Here is a 24568-nt window from a genome sequence, read left to right as displayed (position 1 = left end):
TGCGTTACGTTCCCACGTTATGCGCTCACAATGAGAGCGAGTGAGAGCGTTCGTTTCGGTTCACGGTCGTCTGGAAAGAGCACGAATAGGAGCAGTGGCGAGCAACGCGCCGCAGCAGCCGAAGGCATTCACCTGGAGAGAGAGTGAAACTGAGCAGTCAACCTGCGCAGGCGCCGCAAGCAATCTCCTGCGACTGCGCCACTAATTCAAAATGTCAAGTCAATGGTTGTCTCTCTCGCTCTTAGGTGGGCGCGGGCTAACCATGCCCGAGAAGAAGGGACGCGTGCCTCTCACTCACTCTCATTGTGAGTTATTATTTCATCCTTCTTCCTACTATACGAATGAATATTCACATTAAAATTATTTTACCACTCAAAGTCGTTGTCACGTAAAACTTTCGCCCGTATACCCACTTTACAGGCAACCATGCAATTTTTTTTTCTTAGTACTTAACTTACAACGAAGACATTATTATAACAGTGTATTAATACATTAATTTTTATAATTTTGTGCCAGATTCTAACTAAATTATTACTAATTGCTCTTTCCAGAGGATAATAGCTTATTTAGATAAAGATTACGTCCCAAGGACTCCAGTTATGGAGTATGAGACAAGTCAGGTCAATAAGTTAGTAGGTAAAGTTGAGAATTATTGATATGTAATGTGACTACTCAATTAATGGAAAAAAATATCGCCTAGTTGACTGCAGATAAAAGTATCAAAAGTAGTTTCTCGCTGATGGAGAGAGAAAGAGTGTTTGATAAAAACAACAACATAGTTCGGAATTCATCATAATTTTCCTATTTAAATAACAAAATAATAGTACAATACAGTACATTGAAATCTGTCAGCAAAATAAATAGAATATACTGGAACAATAGAATACATTACAACAAAGGAGAAGTATAAAAAAATGAATCATTGATGAGTTAAAAGTGCACTTATTATTCGAGCGTTCGTCAATCGTTCAAATTGATTAAAAAACACTATCAATTCCCAAGTTTCTCTATCTCATCCACATCGTCTGTATTGAGGAGGTAGATTTTCTTTCCTGAAATAAAAATTACATAGATTAGATGAGGGTAGATTTAATTCCTGGTAATTCAGTTTCTACACAGGACTAATTTTGAGTATTTCGATTTATAAATTATAAGAGCCTGCATAGAAACAATGCAACAAAATTGAAGGGAGAATCAAGGGTGAGTTCTTAAGGTGCGTACAGACTTTCGCTCTGCTCCGCAACCGAACGTCACTCCAGCAGAGCGATTGATGATCGACCGGCGAGCAACAGTGGTTCGACCGGGGAACGCGAGAAGATCTAACATCTTCCGTAACGTTCATGATGGGTGCGTGGGCGGAGCGACTGTGGTTCGATGGAGGAACGAGGGCGGTACGAGGGAGGAGCGTGCTCGGTGCGGGTTGGAAGAGCGTATATGTGTACGCAGCTTTACGTTACATTCTTGAAACATTTGTATTAATTGGAAGAGGAACATTATAATGGCAAAAACCTCTCAAGCCAACAGTGACTATAGAAACAATGTGTTTGGGAGCCACAATTTGGTGCAATATCGATGGTAAAAAAGTTAAAAGCTTATAGGTTTTATAAAGGGAAACTGCTATTGAGAAATATTGTCTGAGTTGATGTAAAAGATAAATCTAATGTAGGATAGAAATAAAAATCTAAGTAGGTACCTTTTTTTAAATAGTTTACTCACATGTTTCGGCTATGATACCATTATCAAGTGGCATCATAGCCGAAACATGTTGTGGATCAACAGTTTTGAAAAAAGGGTACTTTAAAGGGATTTTTATTTTCCTACAGTTACGTTGAAAAGTGGCCATTGCTGCACTGATTACAGAACGCAAAGAATCACTTTTCCGCTCTAGTGCGGGAAAAATTTTTCTGCACTCCAGATTTGCAACATGGCAACGCAAAATACTTAGTAGGTTATATGAGGCAACAGTGCAGCAAAATGAAAATGAAGTTGGTAACAGTGACTGGGCTGCAGAGGTCCAACGAAGCACAACGCGCTAATTATTATTCATTATATATTATAACCAAGGACAACGAGGACTTTAGGATTTTAGGATTAAGTTTTTTATCAATAATAAAATTACACAGAAAAACATTTGATGGATTTCAGGCAATTTTACCCATAATTACCCACTTTTCATATTCAATGGTAACTGTAGGAAAAACTTAATGTGAAATACGTGCGCAAAGTTCCTCTGCTGCACTCAAGAAACCATATCGCCCTCGCCTACGGCTCGGGCGTAAACGTTTCTTTCGGTGCAGCAAACTGACACTTAGCGCACTAGTTGCACAAATAACTATTCTATTATAGAGTATCCATGAAGAAAAAAGACAATTTGATAAAGGATCTATAATTTATAAGGCGAAGTTAAGACTTACAGTTCTCTCTGTAACTCTGTACTACAAACTTGACCCAAAAGCCTCTTAACTAATGGATATAATTTCTGAAATTATTTGTTTACGCAGACACACTAGAATGCTGATAGAATAATAAATTGACGACTAATTTATTGTCTGGTAGAATTTTCTTATAACTTTGATAGGAAGTGGGTTTAAATCCACCAGCGGACAAAGGTTTTTTGCTCAATTAAAGACTAATTTAAACTTTATATTCACATAATCAAGTGTTTACGTGAGTTTTCCTTTTTTGTCCTTGAAATTATGTCTAAATATAGAAAAGGAAAACACCAGCATTGCAATGGTTTCATGTTTTTTCTTGGTTGAACGTTCTGAAGTGGTTCAAAAAATATCATTTTTTATACAATCACACTATCAAAATGATAATATAGTTATTACCCTGAGAGAGCAACAGACTAAGCTCAAAACTGCTCTTTCCTAAACTATAAATAAAAACATTTCCAAATGATATTGCACTTGAAGAATCTAGTTCCATTTTCTTAATCATGATTCACATATATGAATTAAATACACTTCATCCCAATAACATAGCATAGCAGAGATTCAAAAATTTCCACAACAGACTCTCAAGTCCCAACTCCACCTAATAAAGAATACTTTCATTTCACCTCCAAAAAGACCACTCAATAGAAAACAAGACAACAGTATCTGAAGGAAACAAGACTCCTCATAACTACACTGTTACTGTATAGTCACCGCAGCTTTCTTCATTGAAAATATAAAAGAATACAACTCCGCGAAAAATAAATTGATAGATTAAATGATCTCATTCATTAGAAACTAATAACATGAAAACACAGTAATTATGTTGTCTTTTCTAAATGTTGTTTTATTTTCACAGAACCCAGGGGGTCGATTCTCAAGGTTTTGTGAGAATAAAACATTAACAGTAGAAAATACAATACAGAGTGAGCATAAAGTCTTGCCCCGATTTTAAAAATTTATTAAAGAATAACCGTTTGACATATCAATTTATATCTGGCGCTGTTATATAGGTTAGTGTTAGTAGTTTTTTTAATTGACCGAAGCGAAGCTGAGGTCTTAGTTTCGACTCGATCGGCTTTTGTCTGTTTGTTTGTTTGATGTTTGTACCGCAGTTACAGTCGCAGTTATTGTCCGATTTGGATGAAATTTGGTATGCAAGTTCTTTTAAACAAGGCGCAGAAACGTATGTGTAGCGATTTCTGGTAAGACCTCCGCTTTTTTTGTAATATTTAAAAAACCGTAGAAATACCTCAAATGTATCTTTGAAGATACAGCAACTCATGTTCCTACTTTTTCGCATTTGTGCATTTTTGTGTCGCTCTACAGTGTCAAGTCTTTTGTTTTCCTTTTGGTATGATATTGGAAACCGATTTGTGAGCATTAACATTCTGCATAGGCATAACAAGCCATAACATTGAATCCACTTTTCATGAAAAACATCATTAGCAACCTCCTGTCATTGTCACCAACAAACCCATCTTATTTAGAATCATTTTCCATCTCACCATCGTCTGTGAGACGATTCATCATCTAAATTACCTACTGCATATTCCATTTTTCCGTCAGTTGACCGATTTCTTATAATTAATTATTAGAAAAGTTGTAATATATGTTTATATTGTGAATATGGAGACGATATAAAGGTACCTCCTTGATAAGCCCGGTGTCCCTGCAAACAGTGTCTCTAGCACTTTCAATGGAGAAAATAATAGATGACATGGCTAAATCTTCACAATAATATACTGTACTTACTGGCCCTTCTCATTAGATTGAGAGTTGTATTCATGAGCGAGGTCTACTTTCCGCAGAACTACTAGTATCACTTACGTTAGTAAACTTCAACGTGTGCCCCCTTGGTAGCCCGGAGAATGTCGAAGCGGTATTCCAGTTCTCGCCAGGTGTTTTGTAACATGTGTTCTGTCACAGTACCCACAGCAGCTTGTATCCTAGCCTTCAATTCGTCGATGTCAGCAACTGGTGTGGCGAAGACTCTGTCCTTGATATATCCCCATAAAAAAGTGATGGGCGATTTCGTTTCGTGAAACCAAAAGCACACATTGTGCTTTTTCCTGCTTCGACGCTATTTTGACCGCAACTAACGTGAACTAACAGACAGCGTCATTGTTTAGGACCACTAGCGCCATCTATTGGTCAAAAAAAAAAACTACTAACACAAACCTATGTAACAGCGCCAGATTTAAATTATTATGTCAAACGGTTATTCTGTAATAAATTTTTAAAATCAGATCAAGACTTTATGCTCACCCTGTATATTTGCGCAGTTGCACCAAATCCTGTTGGATTTCAATCATAAATGCCACTAGAAACAATCAAAGAAGGATTTTTTTAAAGAAGACTTGCTTCTCTGATTGGTTCTCGTGGCATTTAATCCCGGTTAAAATTCAACCATCCTTTGTGCAACCAGGCCATTGTGTTTTTATTCCATCATGGACAATACAACATTTCTGTATTGAACTTTAAATATACAGTGTTAATACTGATGATGAAAAATAATTGATAAACAAACTGACCGAAATGCTGCTCGATTTCCTGTAGGATCTTCATGTTTTGTTCGCTGTCTACGAGATTGATGGCGAGGCCGGTCTTGCCGAAGCGGCCTGTCCGACCTATCCGGTGCAGGTAGGTCTCACAGTCTGGCCTTCGGCTCTGGTCGACCGGAAGGTCAAAGTTCACAACTATTGTCACTTGCTCTACATCAATACCTGCCAAACAAATTAAAATTCACTTCGACTTGCATTTTTTTTAACTGTTTTAGCTTTTATTTTAATAAACCAGTTTTATTTTACTCCGCATGCAAATTGTAAAAATATACCTGACAAAAAATTCAAATTCACTTATATTTGCACTATGTTGAGCTCTTTTAGCTTCTATTTCAAGAAAGTTGATTAATTTACACTCCGAATGTGAGATTTTGAAAAAACCCTTGTGTGAATAATCATTGTGTTAAAACTATAAAAATAATTGAGAGATTTACACACTAACAAGAAACAATGTAATATAAGAATACAAGTAATCGTCCTTACATATCCTATTATTTTATTTACATCCTTTTGGACCTGGAATGGGATCGACGTCGATTGTACTATAGTGGGGTCCACGTTATAATGGCAGTAAATAGATCAGCGTTGCCGATTCTCTGCCTCGCCACTGCCTTCTATAGGAGACATCTGATACTGGTATATCTGATGTGATATTAACTGTTAATATTTGTTAAAAATAATCAATTATATTTTATTCATCATGAAAATATATTTTTCAATGATTAAATAACAAATTTTCATAAATGATATTGAATATTTTGTTAATTAATTATATTTCTACATTGTTAAAAACAATCTGGCAACGTTGCAGAGCTAGAAAAGGTTAGCGCTATCAGCTTTGTCGAATGATAGAAAGGATAGCAACATCAATGTTAATCAAATACTGCCATTATAACGAGGACGTCACTAAAGAACATCAACTGCCTGTGAAAACCTAAGCACTAAGGCCTAAAAAATCATTTCTTGAACTAGTTGTATAAGGCTAGTTTCACACACATTCGGTTCGGTTCTTTTTCGACAGATTCCGATAAGTATGAAACGGGAATTCGGTTTGAATTCAGAACCGAATAGAAACCACAAAGAACGCACACTTGACACTAATAAATTCTATCAGGTTTAAATTCGTTTCTAGCGAGGGGCTACTTTCACACATACTAGGTTCGGTTCGGTTTCCTACTGTTCGTTTTCAGCCAATTCCGATAAGTATGAAACGGTGATTCGGTTTGAATTCGGTTCCGAATAGCAGCCGCATAGCACCGAACGCCCCCTCGACACGAATAGGTTTTATCAATGTACCTAGAATACATTGTATTCTAGGTACCTTGGGTTTCATCATATTCGAATTCGTTGCTATTAAACAGGAAACAAAAACAGAGTCTTTCACACACGCTCGATTTTTGTTTTTATTTCAACCTGATATCGTGATTATCTGTTTTAAAACTCATATGTCAAAGTCATATGGTCAATTCATTTCAGTTAGTTCACTGGAGTAATTTTTTTCTCAATGAATAGTTTGCTAAAAATATGAAGATAAATTAAAGTCTAGTTTATACGATGCCAATTGGGGAGACAGTTGTCTTTGGACAATTGTCATCACGTGGTTGCGGATTGTCGGAGGCCAGGCCAGTTAAACGAGACGATATTTATACGGGGCTATTGCCACGACAGTCGAAAACTGAAGATTATACAGCTGACTCAAATCCTGTCAGTTGACAGCTAAACATGTCCGAGTTCTCGTCATTTGTTGTGAGTAAACAGCTGAACTGGAAAAACCAAGACAGCGCTACTGGCCTGCACCGTTCACACGGCGCCAATATTGTCGCGACAACTGAGATTCCGAGTGGTGGGTGGCTCGCTGGGCCCAATTGACTGTCCATAGTCTACTCCCGGAGACAGTTGAATTTCGGGCCAATTGTCGGGACAGTTGGCAAGACAATTGACCTAAAGTGTTTATACAAAGACAATAATTTCATGCCAGTCAGTTGCCTTATGACAATTGTCTCGCCAATTGACATCGTATAAACTAGACTTAAAACTCAGGGAGAATTTTTATTATTTTATTTTTCCATGAAAATTATATGATTTCATAATTGGAGAGAAGAGTTATGTACCATGTGTCAAAACAAGAAATAAATTTTCAATTTAAAAAAATAATCACTCTGAACGTCCAAAATTAACATAATCAAAAAGAAAATATTCAAAGAGTTTCAATCAACTTGAAAATTTTGTAGTTCAATAAATCACATCTAAAGCCTAGTTTATACGATGCCAATTGGCGAGACAATTGTCATAAGGCAACTGACTGGCATGAAATTTTTGTCTTCGTATAAACACTTCAGGCCAATTGTCTTGCCAATTGTTCCAAAATTCAACTGTCTCCGGGAGTAGACTATGGACAGTCAATTAGGCCCAGCGAGCCCCCTACCACTCGGAATCTCAGTTGTTGCGACAATTGACGGTCAACTGGAGAATTGAACGGTGTAGGCCAGTAGCGCTGTCTTGGTTTTGCCAGTTCAGCTGTTTAGTCACAACAGGTGACGAGAACTCGGACATGTTTTGTTGTCAACTGACGTGCCAATAGTTGGCCGCGTATAAACATCTTCTCGTTCAACTGGCCTGGCCTCCGACAATCCGCAACCACGAGACGACAATTGTTGTCTTGCGAGAAGACAACTGTCTCGCCAATTGGCATCGTATAAACTAGGCTTTACTATTCAAACACCAGCTGTTATATTTTAATACCAGCATGGATATATTATTGTGTGTCAGACACTTAAAGTCTGAGAAGAAAATACCGAATTAAAACTTGATATGTATGAAAGTCTCATTAGTTTTCGGCAACGAACCGAACCGAATGAAACCGAATGTGTGTGAAGCTAGCCTAAAGCTTTAATAGTGGGCTCAACAATTCTGATTGGTTCCTTTTATTGCTCATTCGTTTCTTAAAATATGAGAATTTGGCATGAAATATACTAACTAGTGTTTACTACGTTACGTAGAAGAAGGCGGTAGAGGTCACTCGCATGTTCGGACTAAATTTAAGGTGTTTCTTACGCTATTCTATATGATTTCAATACTCTGTTTTATAGGAATATTCAAATCGATTCACTAATAAGAGTTTAACACCTCAGGTGTTGGAACCATTCAAATACTCAGATATTGCACATACATTTCACAACATCTACATCTACACGCCGTGGTATTAGCAATAAGCTCTTCCGTTCTCACCAAAATGTTTTTGAAATTTATACAACAATCTTTACTATTTACCACAAATCTCTGGTACTAAGTCTATCTTTGGTATTTGTACAATCGCTTTAGTGTTTTAAAAATGTTTTTCGATTCAGTGTATAATATCCTTTGCTATTTCCATAAATACTCTAGTATTTACTATTCAAACTCTTCGGAATTTAATATTGATATCATTAGTATTTACCACAAACGCTCAAACACTTAGGTGTTTCTACAAACCTTTCAGTACTTACTACAAACTCTTAGGTATTAATTATTACGCACTCGACTATTTGTTTGTGTGCAACAGCAAGCGAATACTAACCTCGAGCCAATACGTTGGTGGTGATAAGTACTTTTTCTTTTCCCTCTCGGAATCTGTCGAGAACAGATATCCGCTGATCGACGGTCAGTTCTCCCGACAATAAAGCCACTGCATGACCGTCCTTTGTCATTTTACTTGACAGCCAACTGGCTGTTTTCCTTGTCTGAAATTGATAAATAAATTCATTGAATATTAAATAATCACCAAAAATTATCCTCGTCGTAAAATGAGATTTGGCTATGATGGAATGAATTATTTAGTGATTCATTAAGAACATAAAAACAACTTGAAATCATTTTCATTTTATAATCATTTAAATTTGGAAAATAAGTTAAGCTGGATAAATTCCATCTTGTATCAGTATAGAAAATAAATATAAGGGGTTAGAGATGTTAGATAGACGCAGGTCGATCCAAACTGCACAGTAATATTATTGCTGTGACTGGACCTAATTTTTTATTGATATTGATTATCAATTTTGAACAATTCCATGGAATCAGTTGAGGGAGGGACTTGTAGGAATTAGAGATGTTATATGTAGATTGATTCTGAACTACTTTTGAACTCATTATTTAGCTAAAATGAAAAAAAACTCATATAAACGTAAAAAATGCCTTGTTACCGAGTTATACAAGGTCGAAGATTTAACCTAAAACTCAGTACCTACTCTAGTGGAAATATTGTGTGATCAGTGTGAGGCCATATAAAAATGTTTGAGGTGGTTACAAAGATACAAATAGAATTGCTTCTCATCTTTGATTTTCATCTGAATTGAATATAATTGGTTGCAGAACTGTAAAAGCAACATTTAAATTCAAAAAAAGAATGATATTTTGTTCAAATCCTCGGATATGAGTGTAATCCGGTCAATTTCAATTCATAAAAGTGCATACAAACTAGTCTATCTTTCATAAGAAAGGCAGAATGTTCACACAACTTAAACCGTCTAAAGACGTTCAGGCTCACAGAATGTAAATTCTTTTCGATAAATTAAAAATCATTGAGAGTTATGTAGAAAACCCAAGCTTACGTACATCGCAGAAAATCATAGCCTGTCCAATTGTGACAACTCCGTAGATGTTCGATATGGCGGTGTACTTTTCTTCAATCGATCGACACTTGACATAGTACTGTTTGATGTTGTCCAGCGATTCTTCTTCTCGCTTCAGTCGAATGATGACGGGATTGGGCACAATGGCTTCGGCGAATTCGAGCACCTCCTTGTCATAAGTGGCTGAGAAGAACATCATCTGACAGTTCGGCGAGAGCTGCCTGCAAAGTCCATTCATTTTCTTTAGAAAAAGTACAACCCAACGTCTAAGCTAAGAGTCAAACTTAGCAGCGAAGGTAGGGTAAAAGGTGCAATGAAGCGGATACATGCATTTTTAAACACTCTCAGCTACCTTCTCTGATACACTCTACCTTCAACGCTCTACTATGTGTGGACCCCAAACCTTTGCAAGAAATCTTCAAATCAGTAGAAATTATTATTTTGTTATGTTTAATGCTTTGTGAATATAGGATGTTCACATGAATTGAATGTATTTTATTCGTTATTCATTCATACAATAAGTACAGAATTGAAATGATAGGGAGAGGATAAATAATATAACCTTGTGCTATTCCTCTCCCAAATTTAGATGAGGTTACAAATAGTCCGAAATAGGTTAATTTTTATTAAATATTGTGTTCTATCACTAACTGCGATTAGTAAATTCATTTGAACTACTGAATGAATATCGACTGTTAGGCTTATGTATTTTTATGACAAATTGATTAAAAATCTACTGAACATGAAGATGGCATCTATGCCGAAAGAAACGCGTCGTGAAAGTTACTAGGTAGCTTTCAAATCAAGTTCTCATGAAAATAGTTTACAAGTCGGTATTAATTTAATATTTCAAGTGATTGTTCAATTGATGAAGACTATCGCGTTCTATTCACTTCGTAATTTAATGTTATAGTTTTCAAGTATAATTCAAATCAAATCAACTCTATAGTGCTAGTGTAGGATTTTCAAATGTGTTAATTTTAGTCTTTGTTGCTGGGAAATGACAGATGGTGTACAATTCTTCCGATTTTTCTTATTCAATTAATATTGGATAGCAAACTAGGATAGTAAATTATTTTTATTAATAATTAATCCACAAACCAGTTTTTATTAATCCTCAAAACTGACTTCTAATGTCCTCAGAGTTTGCCAATATTTGTTTCACGTGAATTTGTTCAAAACACTTCATTTTTAATTTAGCTGAATTCCTAGGGTAAATAAAGTTCTTAGTTCAACTTCACAGGGAGAATAAGTGGTAATTTGATCTATATCTATGACTTGATTTATCTATAGCTATTTACTATCTCAATTTTCCGAATAGCTTATTGATAATGAGCAATAAAATTACTTACTTGTGTATTCTAAAACTTTGATCTTGGTGGCCCTGGGTAGCAATCATTACATCGGCTTCGTCTAATACAAAAACTGTTATTTTCGATAGATCGAAAAACCTATACTTGGTGGCCCAGTCCACTACTTTGCCAGGTGTACCGATAACTATGTGCTCTTTTAGTTTCGTGTTCCGTGGAACTGAAATTACAAATGGGTGGAAATTAGAACAATGCAGGCCAATTTGAAAAAAAGGCTAGGACATTTAAAAATACTTTCAGAATAGATCTGCAGTGTGAAAATAGTTATTTGTGCAACTAGTGCGCAAAGTGTCAGTTTGCTGCACCGAAAGAAACGTTTACGCCCGAGCCGTGGGCGAGGGCGGAATGGTTTCTTGAGTGCAGCAGAGGAACTTTGCGCACGTATTTCACATTAAGTTTTTCCTACAGTTACCATTGAATATGAAAAGTGGGTGATTATGCGTAAAATTGCCTAAAATGCATCAAATGTTTTTCTGTGTGATTTTATTATTGATAAAAACCTTAATCCTAAAATCCTAAAGTCCTCGTTGTCCTTGGTTATAATATATAATGAATAATAATTAGCGCGTTGTGCTTGGTTGCACCTCTGCTCACTATAGCAGCCACAGCAGTCACTGTTACCAACTTCATTTTGATTTTGCTGCACTGTTGCTCCATATAACCTACTAAGTATTTTGCGTTGCCATGTTGCAAATCTGGAGTGCAGAAAAATTTTTCCCGCACTAGAGCGGAAAAGTGATTCTTTGCGTTCTGTAATCAGTGCAGCAATGGCCACTTTTCAACGTAACTGTAGGAAAATATAAGTTCAATGCTAAAGTTCGCTTCAGCAGTCAGCATTGCTTGAAACGAGGCTTGCTATCCTTGAATAAACCAAATAAGTTACTGATAGCCTACAAACTGAGCAATGTATGGTTAATCATAAAGGGGTACAGTACTTTTAAACTTAAGGCTGTGCAAAAACCAAAAATTAACTTTCTACTGGTGATATTTTTCAAAGTTTTTCAATTTGAATATATCATCAAGCTATCAAAATGAAAAAGTTTTTGATAATGAAATAATGAAAAATTTTTGAGATATGAGCGCCTAAAGTTCAAATTTTTGGGACAGAACATTTCAAATTCGGTAAGAGATAAATCCATGAGATTCAGAGGATAAATTAATCATGGTATTGTTGATTGAATAAAACAAACATCTTCTGAGAATATCAATTTTTGAGAAAGTTATTCAATTTACTAAAAATTACCAAAAATAGCTTGTAGGTAGTTGAGTTATTTTTGGTAAATTGAATAACTTTCTCAACAATTGATATTATCAGAAATTTTTGTTTTATTCAAACAACAATACCTTGAAAAATTTGTACTCTAATTCTTATGGATTTATCTCTAACAGAATTTGAAATGTTCTGTCCAAAAAATTTAAACTTAGGCGCTCATATCTCAAAAAGTAATGATCGGACAAAAAAATGTTTTCCTGAGGAAACTTTTTCATTTTGATAGCTTTATGATATACAAATCGGAACACTTTGAAAAGTATCACCAGTAGAAAGTTATTTTTTAGCCTTTGCACAGCCTTAATCGAGTAAATATAACATTGTTTCAGTCTCGTTTGGTTGTACTTGAAAGGTATTTTGGGCTTTCTAGCCTACATTAGTCATTTTACAGTGTATATGAATGAATATAGGGGTTTTAACTCCTAATGTTTTTATGGGGTTTTAATGTTTATTACATTAAACTGTTAGTTATCAATGATATGTCCAATGAAAGAGTAACTCAAAAAGATTTGTTTATTGGCATGTGCGTGCAATGTTTCCACCGTAATCCGCTAAACAGCGGTAGTAACAAAGATGGCGACTAGTGAACAGAAAGCATTTTATGGCCCCAATTACAGGGCTTGCTTTTCATAGCCGCCTCGTTCTCCCGACCTAACGCCATGCGATTTATACCTTTGGGGCTTCATCAAGGATCGTGTGTATATGTGCTTCCACTACCAGCTAACCTGCCTAAATCAAAGAATCTGTATTCTCTTGGGGCACTCCGGTGTTTCGGATGGACACGATTAGCGGTCGGTCTCGGCTGCCTAAAAAAGCAGTCGTTATGTCATGACAGAGGCCCTGAAATTCATGAGTTACGACCTGAAAACTCTGACACCAGACCTCAGCCAGCCAGGCTCGATATTTTTATTATTATAAACAACCTGTATTATAGACCATTGTGACAGATTGGGTTTTGGGAGATTGGCTTTGATTGGATATTGAAATTTATTCAATATCGAGGCTCGACACTGAAATACAAATGTTTTTGGGGCATTTTATAACTTGAAAATTAAAAGATATTCTATCTAGATTATGCTAATTTATAATTTGATAATATTTTGTTGAATATAATTTGATAAAGAAAGGCTTGAACACTATTAATAGCTATCAATCAGATGTAGGTACTAAATATGACTGGAAAAAAGTCCTAGCAAGACGGATTGGTGATTAATTTCATTTAATTTATTTACAATGCAAATGACACTAATTTCAGTGGTCTTAATACGAAACTTTACAACAAAAGTAAAAGTTCCCCATTTCCCTATTATTGACTGTTTGACGTGAATCACACTAACCCATGTTATAATTCTGAAACTATAAAAAATACAAATGTTTTTGGGGCATTTTATAACTTGAAAATTAAAAGATATTCTATCTAGATTATGATAATTCATAATTTGATAATAGCAATGTTGAATATAATTCGATAAAGAAAGGCTTGAACACTATTAATAGCTATCAATCAAATGTAGGTACTAAATATGACTGGAAAACAGTCCTAGCAAGACGGATTGGTGATTAATTTCATTTAATTTATTTACAATGCAAATGACACTAATTTCAGTGGTCTTAATACGAAACTTTACAACAAAAGTAAAAGTTCCCCATTTCCCTATTATTGACTGTTTGGCGTGAATCACACTAACCCATGTTATTCTGAAACTATAAAATTGTATGCAAATGGTTAAGACAGAATAGATTCTCATTCTCATTTTCCGAATTTTCATTAGACGGCGTTTGTTAGATCTTAATGTGATATGAAATGAATTCTATTGTTTATTATTCATTCAAGATTCTATTTATTTAGGGAGTGTGCATTCATTTGTTACCTTCTTCACCACGAACTGCGTATTTGATCTCGATATCGGGGCAGCGCCGCGCCATTTTAGCGGCTACTTCTCCTGTTTGAATGGCTAGCTCATACGTGGGTGACAAACACAGAATCTGCAACATATTCCATTAAAACATCAATGCCATATTATTGAAAAGACAAAATAGAAAGCATTGTTAGATTGTTATTGAGCTACATATTCTGTATATCATACATTAAGAAAATATTGGTTGAGGCCGAGTAACCTTCCTATAACAAATTTATTTCTTGTACAATTTATATTTTTTGTTTAATTTTCAAAAATAAATAAGAAATTGATTAAACTCTTCTGTTTATTGATTAAGAATATTTATTACCGTATATTAGAACTTAGAATAGAATTGATAATTGAATAGAGAAGCCTACTTTTTACCCCAATAAGGGGAATTCAGGGCATAACACTAATTTTATTCTCCCAATTATCCTAACTTAATATTCACTAACTATAAATTATATGAGGAGAAAAACTCCAAGCAAAACGAAGAACAATTATTGAGAAGTGACAGTTTAGTAGGAAAAAATAGAACATTTAAAATCTAAAGAAACATTTTAAAGGAAACTTAGAGGTGATAGTAAATTTATTCGTTACATAAATTAATGCGTATGAGGAATTATCATTGATTCATAATTAGAAGATTTTTTCAGATAGAACGAAATAAAACACATTCTTAAAATAATAATTGACAGCAACAATATTGACAGTTGAGTGGTTGACATATTGAAGCATTGAAGATAATACTCGTATAACAAAATATGAAAATTTAAGATTTGACTTTTAAGATTAAGACCAGATTTGTCGATAAATATTTATTCAATTATTGATATTTATAGAACTATTAATAGACTGTAGTTACTATAAGGAAATTATGAATATAATTAATAGATTTGTAGAAAATGAAACCAACCTGTGGATAATGTTTTGAAGTATCAACTTTTGATAACATAGCCAACACAAATGCAGCCGTTTTACCAGTGCCCGATTGTGATTGAGCTATCATATTCTGAGGTCTGCGAAACAAACAAAAAATTACTATTAAAACAGCAAAATTTACTGAATGTGAACTTGAATAAATAGACCCACGCAGATTGGGTTTCGATGGTTAATGGTTAAAGCCTTGTGCACACTATTGCGATTCGAATGACGGCGACGATTTCAAAACTGAAGCCCGGTTACACAAAATTCCAATCGTGTTTAATTTCACGAGAACCAATTGGAGAAAGTTTTTTTTTGTGAAAAAGATGGCCTCTCCGATTGGTTCTCCAGGAATTAAAATTTTACCGGCTTTTGTGTAACCAAGGTACTGAGATTATCGAAGACAACACATTTACTGATAACTGATGGGTTTCAACTGGATCAACTCAATTTATAAAGATTGATTTTAATGTAAAAAATACTCTATAACATAATAAAGGGAAGAATTGGGTTAAATACACTTGGGGGATAGGAAATTCACGAATGACGCATCATCACGTCTGAACTTCTGGACTGATCAACTTGAGATTTTGCATGTACTGTAGATTCTTAAACATTTTTTCATTTATTGAGAATACATTACATTAGAAAAATAAAACTCTAAGAGGTTTACAGCTAAACTCCAAAAAACCTCATTTACATCAGAAATATGACACAAATGTTTTAGAAATAATATTGAGAAATTAATATTGAAAAGCAAAACAAAACTAGATATAGAAAATAGAAAAAAGTTTTAGAAAAAAATCTAAAAATGTTTTAAAAATAAGAACTTGATAATAAAAATTGAGAAAAAACGTGATTAGGAAAAAAGTTGCTTAAAGGAAGATTAGAAAGTAGGAAAGAAATTGATTAGAAATAAGGACAAATATTAAAAATTGAAACAAAACTGAATTAAGATAACGAAAAAGTTTATAAGCTCGCTAATGAAGCGTTTATGGATATATGTTTATAAGAACTTTTTTCTTATTTTCACCTCTACTATCACGTATTAAATTATTTTACCTTAATCAAGAATCACCCTGTATAGTCGAAGAATAATTTACCGAGGATGGTTACTACAGGCCTATTTTAAATTCTTCAAGATTTCAGTAGGTGATTTTTTTAATAAGACCCTTGCGGAGCACGGGCTACCTGCTAGTCATAAATAATTTGATTGAATAATGAATGATTATTTTAAAATAAGAGAGTTATTATTTTGAAAGTTCGTTGAAAAAGATTTCCACACAATTTTATACATTTGATTCGACTCTCCGGGTAGAGAAAAGAAAGCTTAAACTATATTTCATAAGCTTATGCTATGTTTTCTCTATTATATAAATTAGTGGATTGATTTTTAACATAGACACATTTACATGGATAGCATTAGTCCAACCATTTAACCACGGGCTCAAGATTCTCTCACTCCCCGTCGCCGACATGCAAATCGCATCGCAATCGCATCAATTTAAGTAACAAAGATATCACAGCTTTCTGCTAGACATTTGCAAGAGAAAGGAACTTGGATGCCAACACACTTTGAACCGGATAGATTAGTTGGAATATTTTTTAATTTTTCACAATAACTCTAAAATTAGATAAGAGAAAGACACAAAAAACAAATTATTCTACCTATTTATTTTGCAATTTGCTCAGTGATTAAAAAAATATTATTGACCACTTCAAGGTGATTATTGATCACTCCAAGGTTTAAAGTTTAAACAAACTGATAAATGCAAAGTTCGAGAGTTTTTGTGATTACTTACGGATTTGCCAGAAGAAATGGTAGAGCTGTTTCTTGAATTTTAGACGGAGCGTTGAATCCCATTTCATAAACACCTTTGAGAAGTTCCGGTTTCCTGTGGCGAGTAAAATGTCATAAGCTGTAGTAAGACACAGACAAAATTGATGTGAAAAATTGCAAAATCCGGAGCGGACAAACGCGTGATTGATTTTACAAAAGATAAATGAGTTTAAACATTCAAATTACGATTGATTTTAATTCATAAGCTTGTACATATAGATTATAAAAGTATTCACTCTAGTGATACATGTATACTATAACCTTAGTATACGGCGATTTGGAACTACCCTTGGGTCTCCTCACCATTGAAAGCCATAAGCTGATAATAATATAACACCGGAAAATCTGTTAATCCAGTAATCACATTCATAATTATGTAATTGCTCTGATTAGTTGAGTATCGCTATCTCGAGAGGACGGCTGAATGAGACTAGCTCCACTGAATGATGGTTTGGTGAGCCACATAAAACTGTTGGTCCACTCATCACTCACAAACCCCATCTTATACTCCGTCAAGTGTGAAAATTAGGTAATTATCTACCATACTATAGTGAGATCCACGTTATAATGGCAATGGAGAAAGATAGGAGAAAAAAGTTGCCGATCCTCTGTCTTGTCAATGCCCTCTATAGACGGTAGCTGATACAGGTTTATTGATGTAATATTAACTATTCATTCTCGTTTAAAATAATCAATTATATTTTATTAAGCAAGAAATTATATTTTTCAATAATTTAATAATGAATTTTCATAATATAAGATGAAATATTTTGTGAATTGATTATTAATTCTACATTGATCTGACAACAGAGCAAAGCGAGAGAGTAATAGCGCTATCCACGTTGTTGAATGACAGACAAGGATAGCAATACCATTGCTAATCAAACACTGCTATCATAACATGGACCTCACTATATCCATGTAAAAGCCTAAGCCTCATATGGATTATCATCTTCAACATTTTCCCTCCACCTACAGTCAACGATATAATGGTAGTTTTTTATTAACATTGTTTTAGCTATACTTGTCAACAAAGCAGAAAGTGCTATCCTTTTCTAGCACTGCAACGTTACCAAATTGTGTTCCAAATATGTGGAAATATTGTATTTCAACTATGTGGAAATATAATTTAATAAATTAACAAAATATTTCACCTCAATAATTATGAAAATTTATTATTCAATCACTGAAATTATCTTTTCCTACAGTTACGTTGAAAAGTGGCCATTGCTGCACTGATTACAGAACGCAAAGAATCACTTTTCCGCTCTAGTGCGGGAAAAATTTTTCTGCACTCCAGATTTGCAACATGGCAACGCAAAATACTTAGTAGGTTATATGGAGCAACAGTGCAGCAAAATCAAAATGAAGTTGGTAACAGTGACTGCTGTGGCTGCTATAGTGAGCAGAGGTGCAACAAAGCACAACGCGCTAATTATTATTCATCATATTATAACCAAGGACAGCGAGGACTTTAGGATTTTAGGATTAAGGTTTTCATCAATAATAAAATTACACAGAAAAACATTTGATGGATTTCAGGCAATTTTACTCATAATTACCCACTTTTCATATTCAATGGTAACTGTAGGAAAAACTTAATGTGAAATACGTGCGCAAAGTTCCTCTGCTGCACTCAAGAAACCATTCCGCCCTCGCCTACGGCTCGGGCGTAAACGTTTCTTTCGGTGCAGCAAACTGTCACTTTGCGCACTAGTTGCACAAATAATTATTCTTGACAATTAATACATAACTGACTACTTAAAACAAAAATGAACGGTTGATATTTAATTACATCAGTATCAGCTATCCTTTTAACTCATATGACGTTTGTTTTAACATTATTGTAATGTTTTGCAACAATAAAGAATGATTTGATTTGACTTTATAGAAGGCAAAGGCATGGCAGAAAATCGGCAACGCTGTTTTCCTATCTTTCTCCACTGCCATTAGAATTTGAACCACTATAGAGTCGTATTTGTTTCCCTGGAACTTACTTCTGAAGTACCACTTTCCTCACTATTAGGTTTTAAAAGGTGAAAGGAATGGTTAGGGAGATTGGGTTTTGGCTTTTAAATGGAAATATGTTAATATTACATAAAATTATCTCATAATTTGAAATGATAAAAACAAATAACGAAAAGTTGAAATACTTGCACATTTGAGATATCGCACATACGAATCAGGGAGAAAAGTTGAGATTCAATGAACGAATAACCATCATTTATCAATTCAAAGACTACTTTGACGACACAGCATTTAAAACAGTTAAACGACGAAGAATCATTCAAAATTAAATAAATTGTTATTATACTCACAAGTGTAACGCCTCGAATGTCTTGACAGAGAACAGGGGAGAGTTGGGATCCTTTCTTTGTACTTCGATATCATTTTTGTTAACGATAAGTCCTCTTCTGACCACCTTTTGAAGGAGAGACTGTTCAGCTTTACTCAGAGGCTTCTTGTCCTCTTCTTCCGTATCCCCTCCACCACCCATACTAGAGGCGCCATTTTTCAATCCAACACTCACTGATTCCCTACTTTGATTTGACAAAGTTATACTATCAACCTGAAAAATAGAACGTTGTAAGAAAACATTTAGCAGGAAACTTTGTTCATATATGAAAAATCACTGTTAAATATTAACAGGAATAACTTGAGCAAATAACTTTTGTTGTTTCCAAGTTTGGCAATTTATTTTGCAATCGCAGTTCGTTAAGAGAATGACCGTTTTCACACTTACCGATTGTTGGTCGACACTTGGAATTGTCCTCCGATTGGCTGACGATCAGCTGTTGGTGAGAATAAGCGAATCGAATGGCACTTCTAAGAGTCGGTCCACAATTGGTAAGGCCCGGTTGCACAAAAGCCTGTTGAATTTAAATTAAATTCAATTCCCAATTAAATTCCATGAGAACCACTCAGAGAAGGTTTTTTTAAAGGAGGCTTCTCTGATTGGTTCTCGTTACATTATATCGGGATTAAAAGTTAACAGACTTTCGTGCAACCGGGTGTAAGTGTGAAAAAGGCAAGTAGAATACTAGTTTTCTGTATCATTAGTTATAAAACATTTCCTGTACGTTAATAATGATCACTGTCGAATTGTTCCAAGAATAAAGGATTTTGATAGAAAAAATCGGGTGTGGCGCACTCTGTCTACTAACTTTGGCGCACTCACACAACTTTCCTTGCCGTTATGTGTGTCTCCAGCGTAAAGCTGCGTACACATATTCGCGCTTCCAACCCGCACCGAGCACGCTCCTCCCTCGTACCGCCCTCGTACCACCATCGAACCACAGTCACTCCTCCCACGCACCCATCATGAACGTTACGGAAGATGTTAGATCTTCTCGCGTTCCCCGGTCGAACCACTGTTGCTCGCCGGTCGATCATCAATCGCTCTGCTGGAGTGACGTTCGGTTGCGGAGCAGAGCGACAGTCTGTACGCACCTTAAGAGTCGAGTTTTCGGAAATATAATTTGAAATTGATCAGCTGACGAGATCAATTCTGCTATCTCTTCCAGTAAAGTGAATGATTTAATAGAATCAACAGTTGCCTCTCTCATCAAGTTTGCATTTGAATATTAACATTTTCACGAATTTCGATTTTATTTTCAATTTTAGGTGAAAATGTTACTGGACATTAATTTTAAAGATATATATGCTCACTCTTTTCCACTTCAAACTTTTCGTTCAAATTGAACCTGAAGTCTGATAATTGGAAATCTAAAATCAAACTTTGCATAGATGGGGCGGAGCTCCTGAAAATTTTACAGATATGGGACTAGTGGCAGTGGATATAACTTATCAATGACTATTTTAGGTATAAATTTGATCAAAATCGTTGGAGCCGTTTTTGAGAAAAGAGTGAAAAGGGGGCCCTATTGACAGCTTTCTCCATTTTTGATACACTACTGCTTGTTGTCCATAATGTTATATCATCAGCATAACAGAAAACCTGTATTCCTGGCTCTTTCTTCAACTCACGTATATATGATGCCATTAATCATTATGTTGAAAAGCACACAACTGAGTACAGCACCCTGTGGAAGTCCTCTCCTCTGGTGAGTCGTCATACCTCACCCTCACAAATCTCTGTGACAAAAAGCCATTGAGCCACCAAAACTTGTTGCCAGAAATATTTACATCCACCAATTTGTTCATAAGGATTTTCCGGCTTAAGTTACTGCTGATGTGCTGAGACTGCAAAAGAGGGCTATAAGAGTTATAACAGGCAGCGATCATCTTGCCCACTGCAAGCCCATCTTTGCTCGCCTTGGTGTGCTGACGGTCTTCAGCCATTACATCCTCCTGTGCTTGGTGTATGTCAAGAAGATACAGCATACCCTAGCTGCCCGTAGTGACATCCACCGCCACAACACCAGGCGCAGTGAGCTGTTGGATATCCCCAGGAGACGCCTCCACCGATCACAGGCCAGTTACAGGATTCAGCCCTGAAAGTCCACAAAGCATGCCAAAGATGACATTTTGCGATGAAATCAGTCATTGATGAATTGCGTGAGCTTGATTACCTAATCTGTTGTTGATCTATGCTTTCTAAAACCAGCTTGTTCATGCTCAATAACACCACTTGTCAACGAGTACTTGTTTGAAGACGGCTGTGTATCATACGTTCTGTTATTTTGAATTTTACAGATGTGAGGCTGATGGGTTGCACAACGAGTGCAATCTCTCATACTTTGTCAAGGAGTATAGCTGTAGCTACCTTAAAGGATGAAAACCGGATACGACTATCTCCAGAGCCATCTAAACAGGCTTAAATAATACTTGAAAACTCACTAATCTGCCCTTTGTGTATCAATGAAGAGGGAACAGCCGACCATCTGGCTAGGTGTAGTGGTCTGGAAGGAGAAAGCAACACTATGGAAGGAAAAGCAAGGCTCTACTGCACGGCAAGGCTTCTAATGGCTGAACAGCCAAGGACGGGCGTTGGATAGAATAAGAAGTCTGAGAAGCCCGTACAGTTTAGGTCTAAGAAACTGTCAGGATGGGGAGCGTAGGCTATATCTTACAAGCAATAAACTTTACTTGCAAGTTTTATTATATTTATTTATACAACAATACACAAAAAACCTTGGAAGGTATATTTATAATGTTGGAACATAATTTTCAATTTTAATCAAATAAAATTAAAATTCTATCTTTGAAAAATATCATGCTAAACAATAATGTTGGGTACCATAACAATAATTTAATGATAAGCAATCTTACCGTAATCAATAACAATTAAATTTTATCTTTTAAGGTGTATTTATTCATCACAAAATCCCAAGAAGTAAGGTTAGACCTTGACCATGGTCTGATATATCTTCAACTGATAGATAGTTGACTACCAGGTACATTGAAAAATAAATAAAATAATTACATGTTTGATCAATGAAAAGTTTCTAAAGTTTAGGTTATGTTGATTGACGTAGCCCAAATACATCTATTTTATACGATTTTGCACAAGTACTTCTACAAAAACAATTAAAATTTTAAAATCAGAACAAACTTATTTGAAACTCGGTTTCATACATTTTAACAGAGCTAACATGTTACAGAAAAAATTACCTTTTTTAAGAGATCTTTCTCCTGTTGATCTGCTGACGCTGCCCACGTTTTTCCTCTGGACATATTTGTAAAAGTCTAATTGGACAATGAGATGAATATTACTTTATTGAGGAATTGAATAACATGTATTTTGACTTGATCTATCAATAATTTATGATGAGTGGCAATAAACCCTATAACTTTATTCGGGATTTCCAGACAACTCTTCTCAGCTCAGAACCAGAACCACAACCACAACTAGTACTAGGGACGTTCCGATACTTACTGGTATCGATATTTTGCTTCCGATACCGGTGGTATCGGTATCGAAGGATTCGATACTTTATTGTTAAAGCATCGAAACAGCACAGCAGTACCGTACCTATCGAAAGCGTGAGAATTAGTTTTTCTAATATAGAAAATAAACTTTCTATGGATAATATTTTGAAAGAGTATAAAGATCTCTGAAGACTCAGGTAATTAGGAAATTACTTGAGTAAATCAAATTATCAGAGTTATCAAAATATTGTATTTTACACTATAAACATAATTATTATTATAATTGCAATTTGATGCAAATATTTACGGTACTGTAGTGTAGGCCTATCAGTGATTAAAGCATTTTGAATGAGTTGATGCTGAGTTAAACTTGGCCAGAAATATGGAATTTTCAAAAATTTAGAAACTTTTCTGTTTGAAACTTGAGAAATATGTTTTACATTAATGTTATTTTTCTAAATATCATGAATGGATGAGTAGTTGGAATATTATTTTTTCTTATAGTAGACCTAGATATTAAAATGTGTATGATATTGTAGTAAGGGCCTATGACAAAACTGAACGTTTGCTCAGAAAAAATAGTCTATACATTCATTGGCCCATATGAATAAAACCAGAGCAAATGCTCATGAGCAAGAGCAAGGAGCATAAGGTTTTGCTCATGAGCAAAAGGTAAAAGCAAAAGCATTTGTTCATTTTTATATGAATAAGCTTTACCTTTCACTTTTACCTTATGCTCCTGAACTCTGGAGTAAATGCTCACGTATTTAGAGATTTTTCATCAGCTGATTCGCTTTTGTAGCCTTAGTTTGTTTTTATAGCTCACGGAGGCGCTAAATATGCAAATAGGGTGCACCGCTTGTGTTTGCGTCGTCTGCTCTGTTTTCTATTATTTATGAATAGAGTTTTAGGTTAGTTGAGTTTAGAATTTTGAAATAATAGCGTGAAAAAATGTCTTCTCTCTAATAATTTTCAGCATATTTTTATAATATCAATAGTCGGTTTGGATTAGTTCGGTGACGGTTTGGATTTCTCTAATGTGTAAATGTTTATATGTTGCGCATTTACGGTGAAACACGGTAATAGATTTTCATGAAATTTCACAGGTATGTTCCTTTTTAAATTGCGCGTCAACGTATGTACATGGTTTTTGGAAATTTTGCATTTCAAGGATAATATAAAAGGAAGCCTCCTTCATACGCCAATATTAGAGTAAGAATCAGACTGTAGAATCATTCAAAGACCTTAAAAGAGATACCTAAAGATCTCTATGGTCTTTGGAATTATTCATCATAAATCAGCTGACAAGTGATTACACAGATGTGTGGAGAAGCCAGTCTATTACTGTATTTGTATAAGGTCTATAGTATCAATCAAAGACCTTGAAGAGGTATGCATCTTTAAGCTGGGTTTACACCAAAGCTATTAACAAAGTGTTAATAACTTAATCCCTACAGATTCTATTAGATTGAAAGCAAGTTGACAAAACACACATGTTCATCATGTGTATGATAAGTTATGTTCAATCCAATATTATAATCTATAAGGATTGAGTTATTAGCTTTTTGTTAATAAATTTGGTCTAATCGCAGCTATAAGGTCTTTGGTTTCAATATTTTGTTTTGCAGTCATGGTATTATTATGCGTGTCCATCAGTATCAATATTCTCATACATTCGAAAAAACTAATTTAATAGGTGATTGAAAATAATCAAATGAACTAAATAATGCTGAAGAAATTATAATATTTTTGATTGGAAAAAAATAATTTTCATCAGATGGCGAAAGATTATCACGGAACTGGATGAATATTATATAAATTCTGG

The 24568-nt window shown here is 34.9% G+C and overlaps 1 protein-coding gene across 1 annotated transcript; it reads right to left on the bottom strand.

Moving 5' to 3' along the window:
• Positions 1–776: 776 nt before the first annotated feature.
• LOC111054837 (DEAD-box helicase Dbp80) lies at positions 777–22743 on the bottom strand. Its single transcript, XM_022341948.2, has 10 exons — positions 22486–22743; positions 19230–19480; positions 16874–16966; positions 15064–15166; positions 14118–14232; positions 10959–11136; positions 9590–9827; positions 8556–8718; positions 4970–5161; positions 777–1052 (listed from the first exon to the last, which is right to left on the bottom strand). Exons 1-10 carry the CDS (start codon positions 22546–22548, stop codon positions 991–993), a joined length of 1458 nt encoding a protein of 485 aa, XP_022197640.1. The 5' UTR covers positions 22549–22743; the 3' UTR covers positions 777–990.
• Between the last annotated feature and the right edge of the window lie 1825 nt (positions 22744–24568).

The sequence above is a fragment of the Nilaparvata lugens genome, chromosome 3 (genome assembly GCF_014356525.2).
Source record: "Nilaparvata lugens isolate BPH chromosome 3, ASM1435652v1, whole genome shotgun sequence".
In the NCBI taxonomy this organism is placed as follows: domain Eukaryota; kingdom Metazoa; phylum Arthropoda; class Insecta; order Hemiptera; family Delphacidae; genus Nilaparvata; species Nilaparvata lugens.
The sequence above is the reverse complement of the archived record's forward strand: the minus strand, read 5'-3'. Positions and strand labels throughout refer to the sequence as shown.

What these genes read in the sequence shown, in the direction of transcription:
- LOC111054837 (XM_022341948.2), bottom strand. Translation starts at nt 22,548, where the DNA reads ATGTCCAGAGGAAAAACGTGGGCAGCGTCAGCAGATCAACAGGAGAAA. An exon ending in CACCAACGTATTGGCTCGAG is followed by an intron (nt 5,162 to 8,555) that starts GTTAGTATTCGC and finishes TTTGTTTGGCAG; the next exon opens with GTATTGATGTAGAGCAAGTG. An exon ending in GGAAATCGAGCAGCATTTCG is followed by an intron (nt 1,053 to 4,969) that starts GTCAGTTTGTTT and finishes TTTTTATTTCAG; the next exon opens with GAAAGAAAATCTACCTCCTC.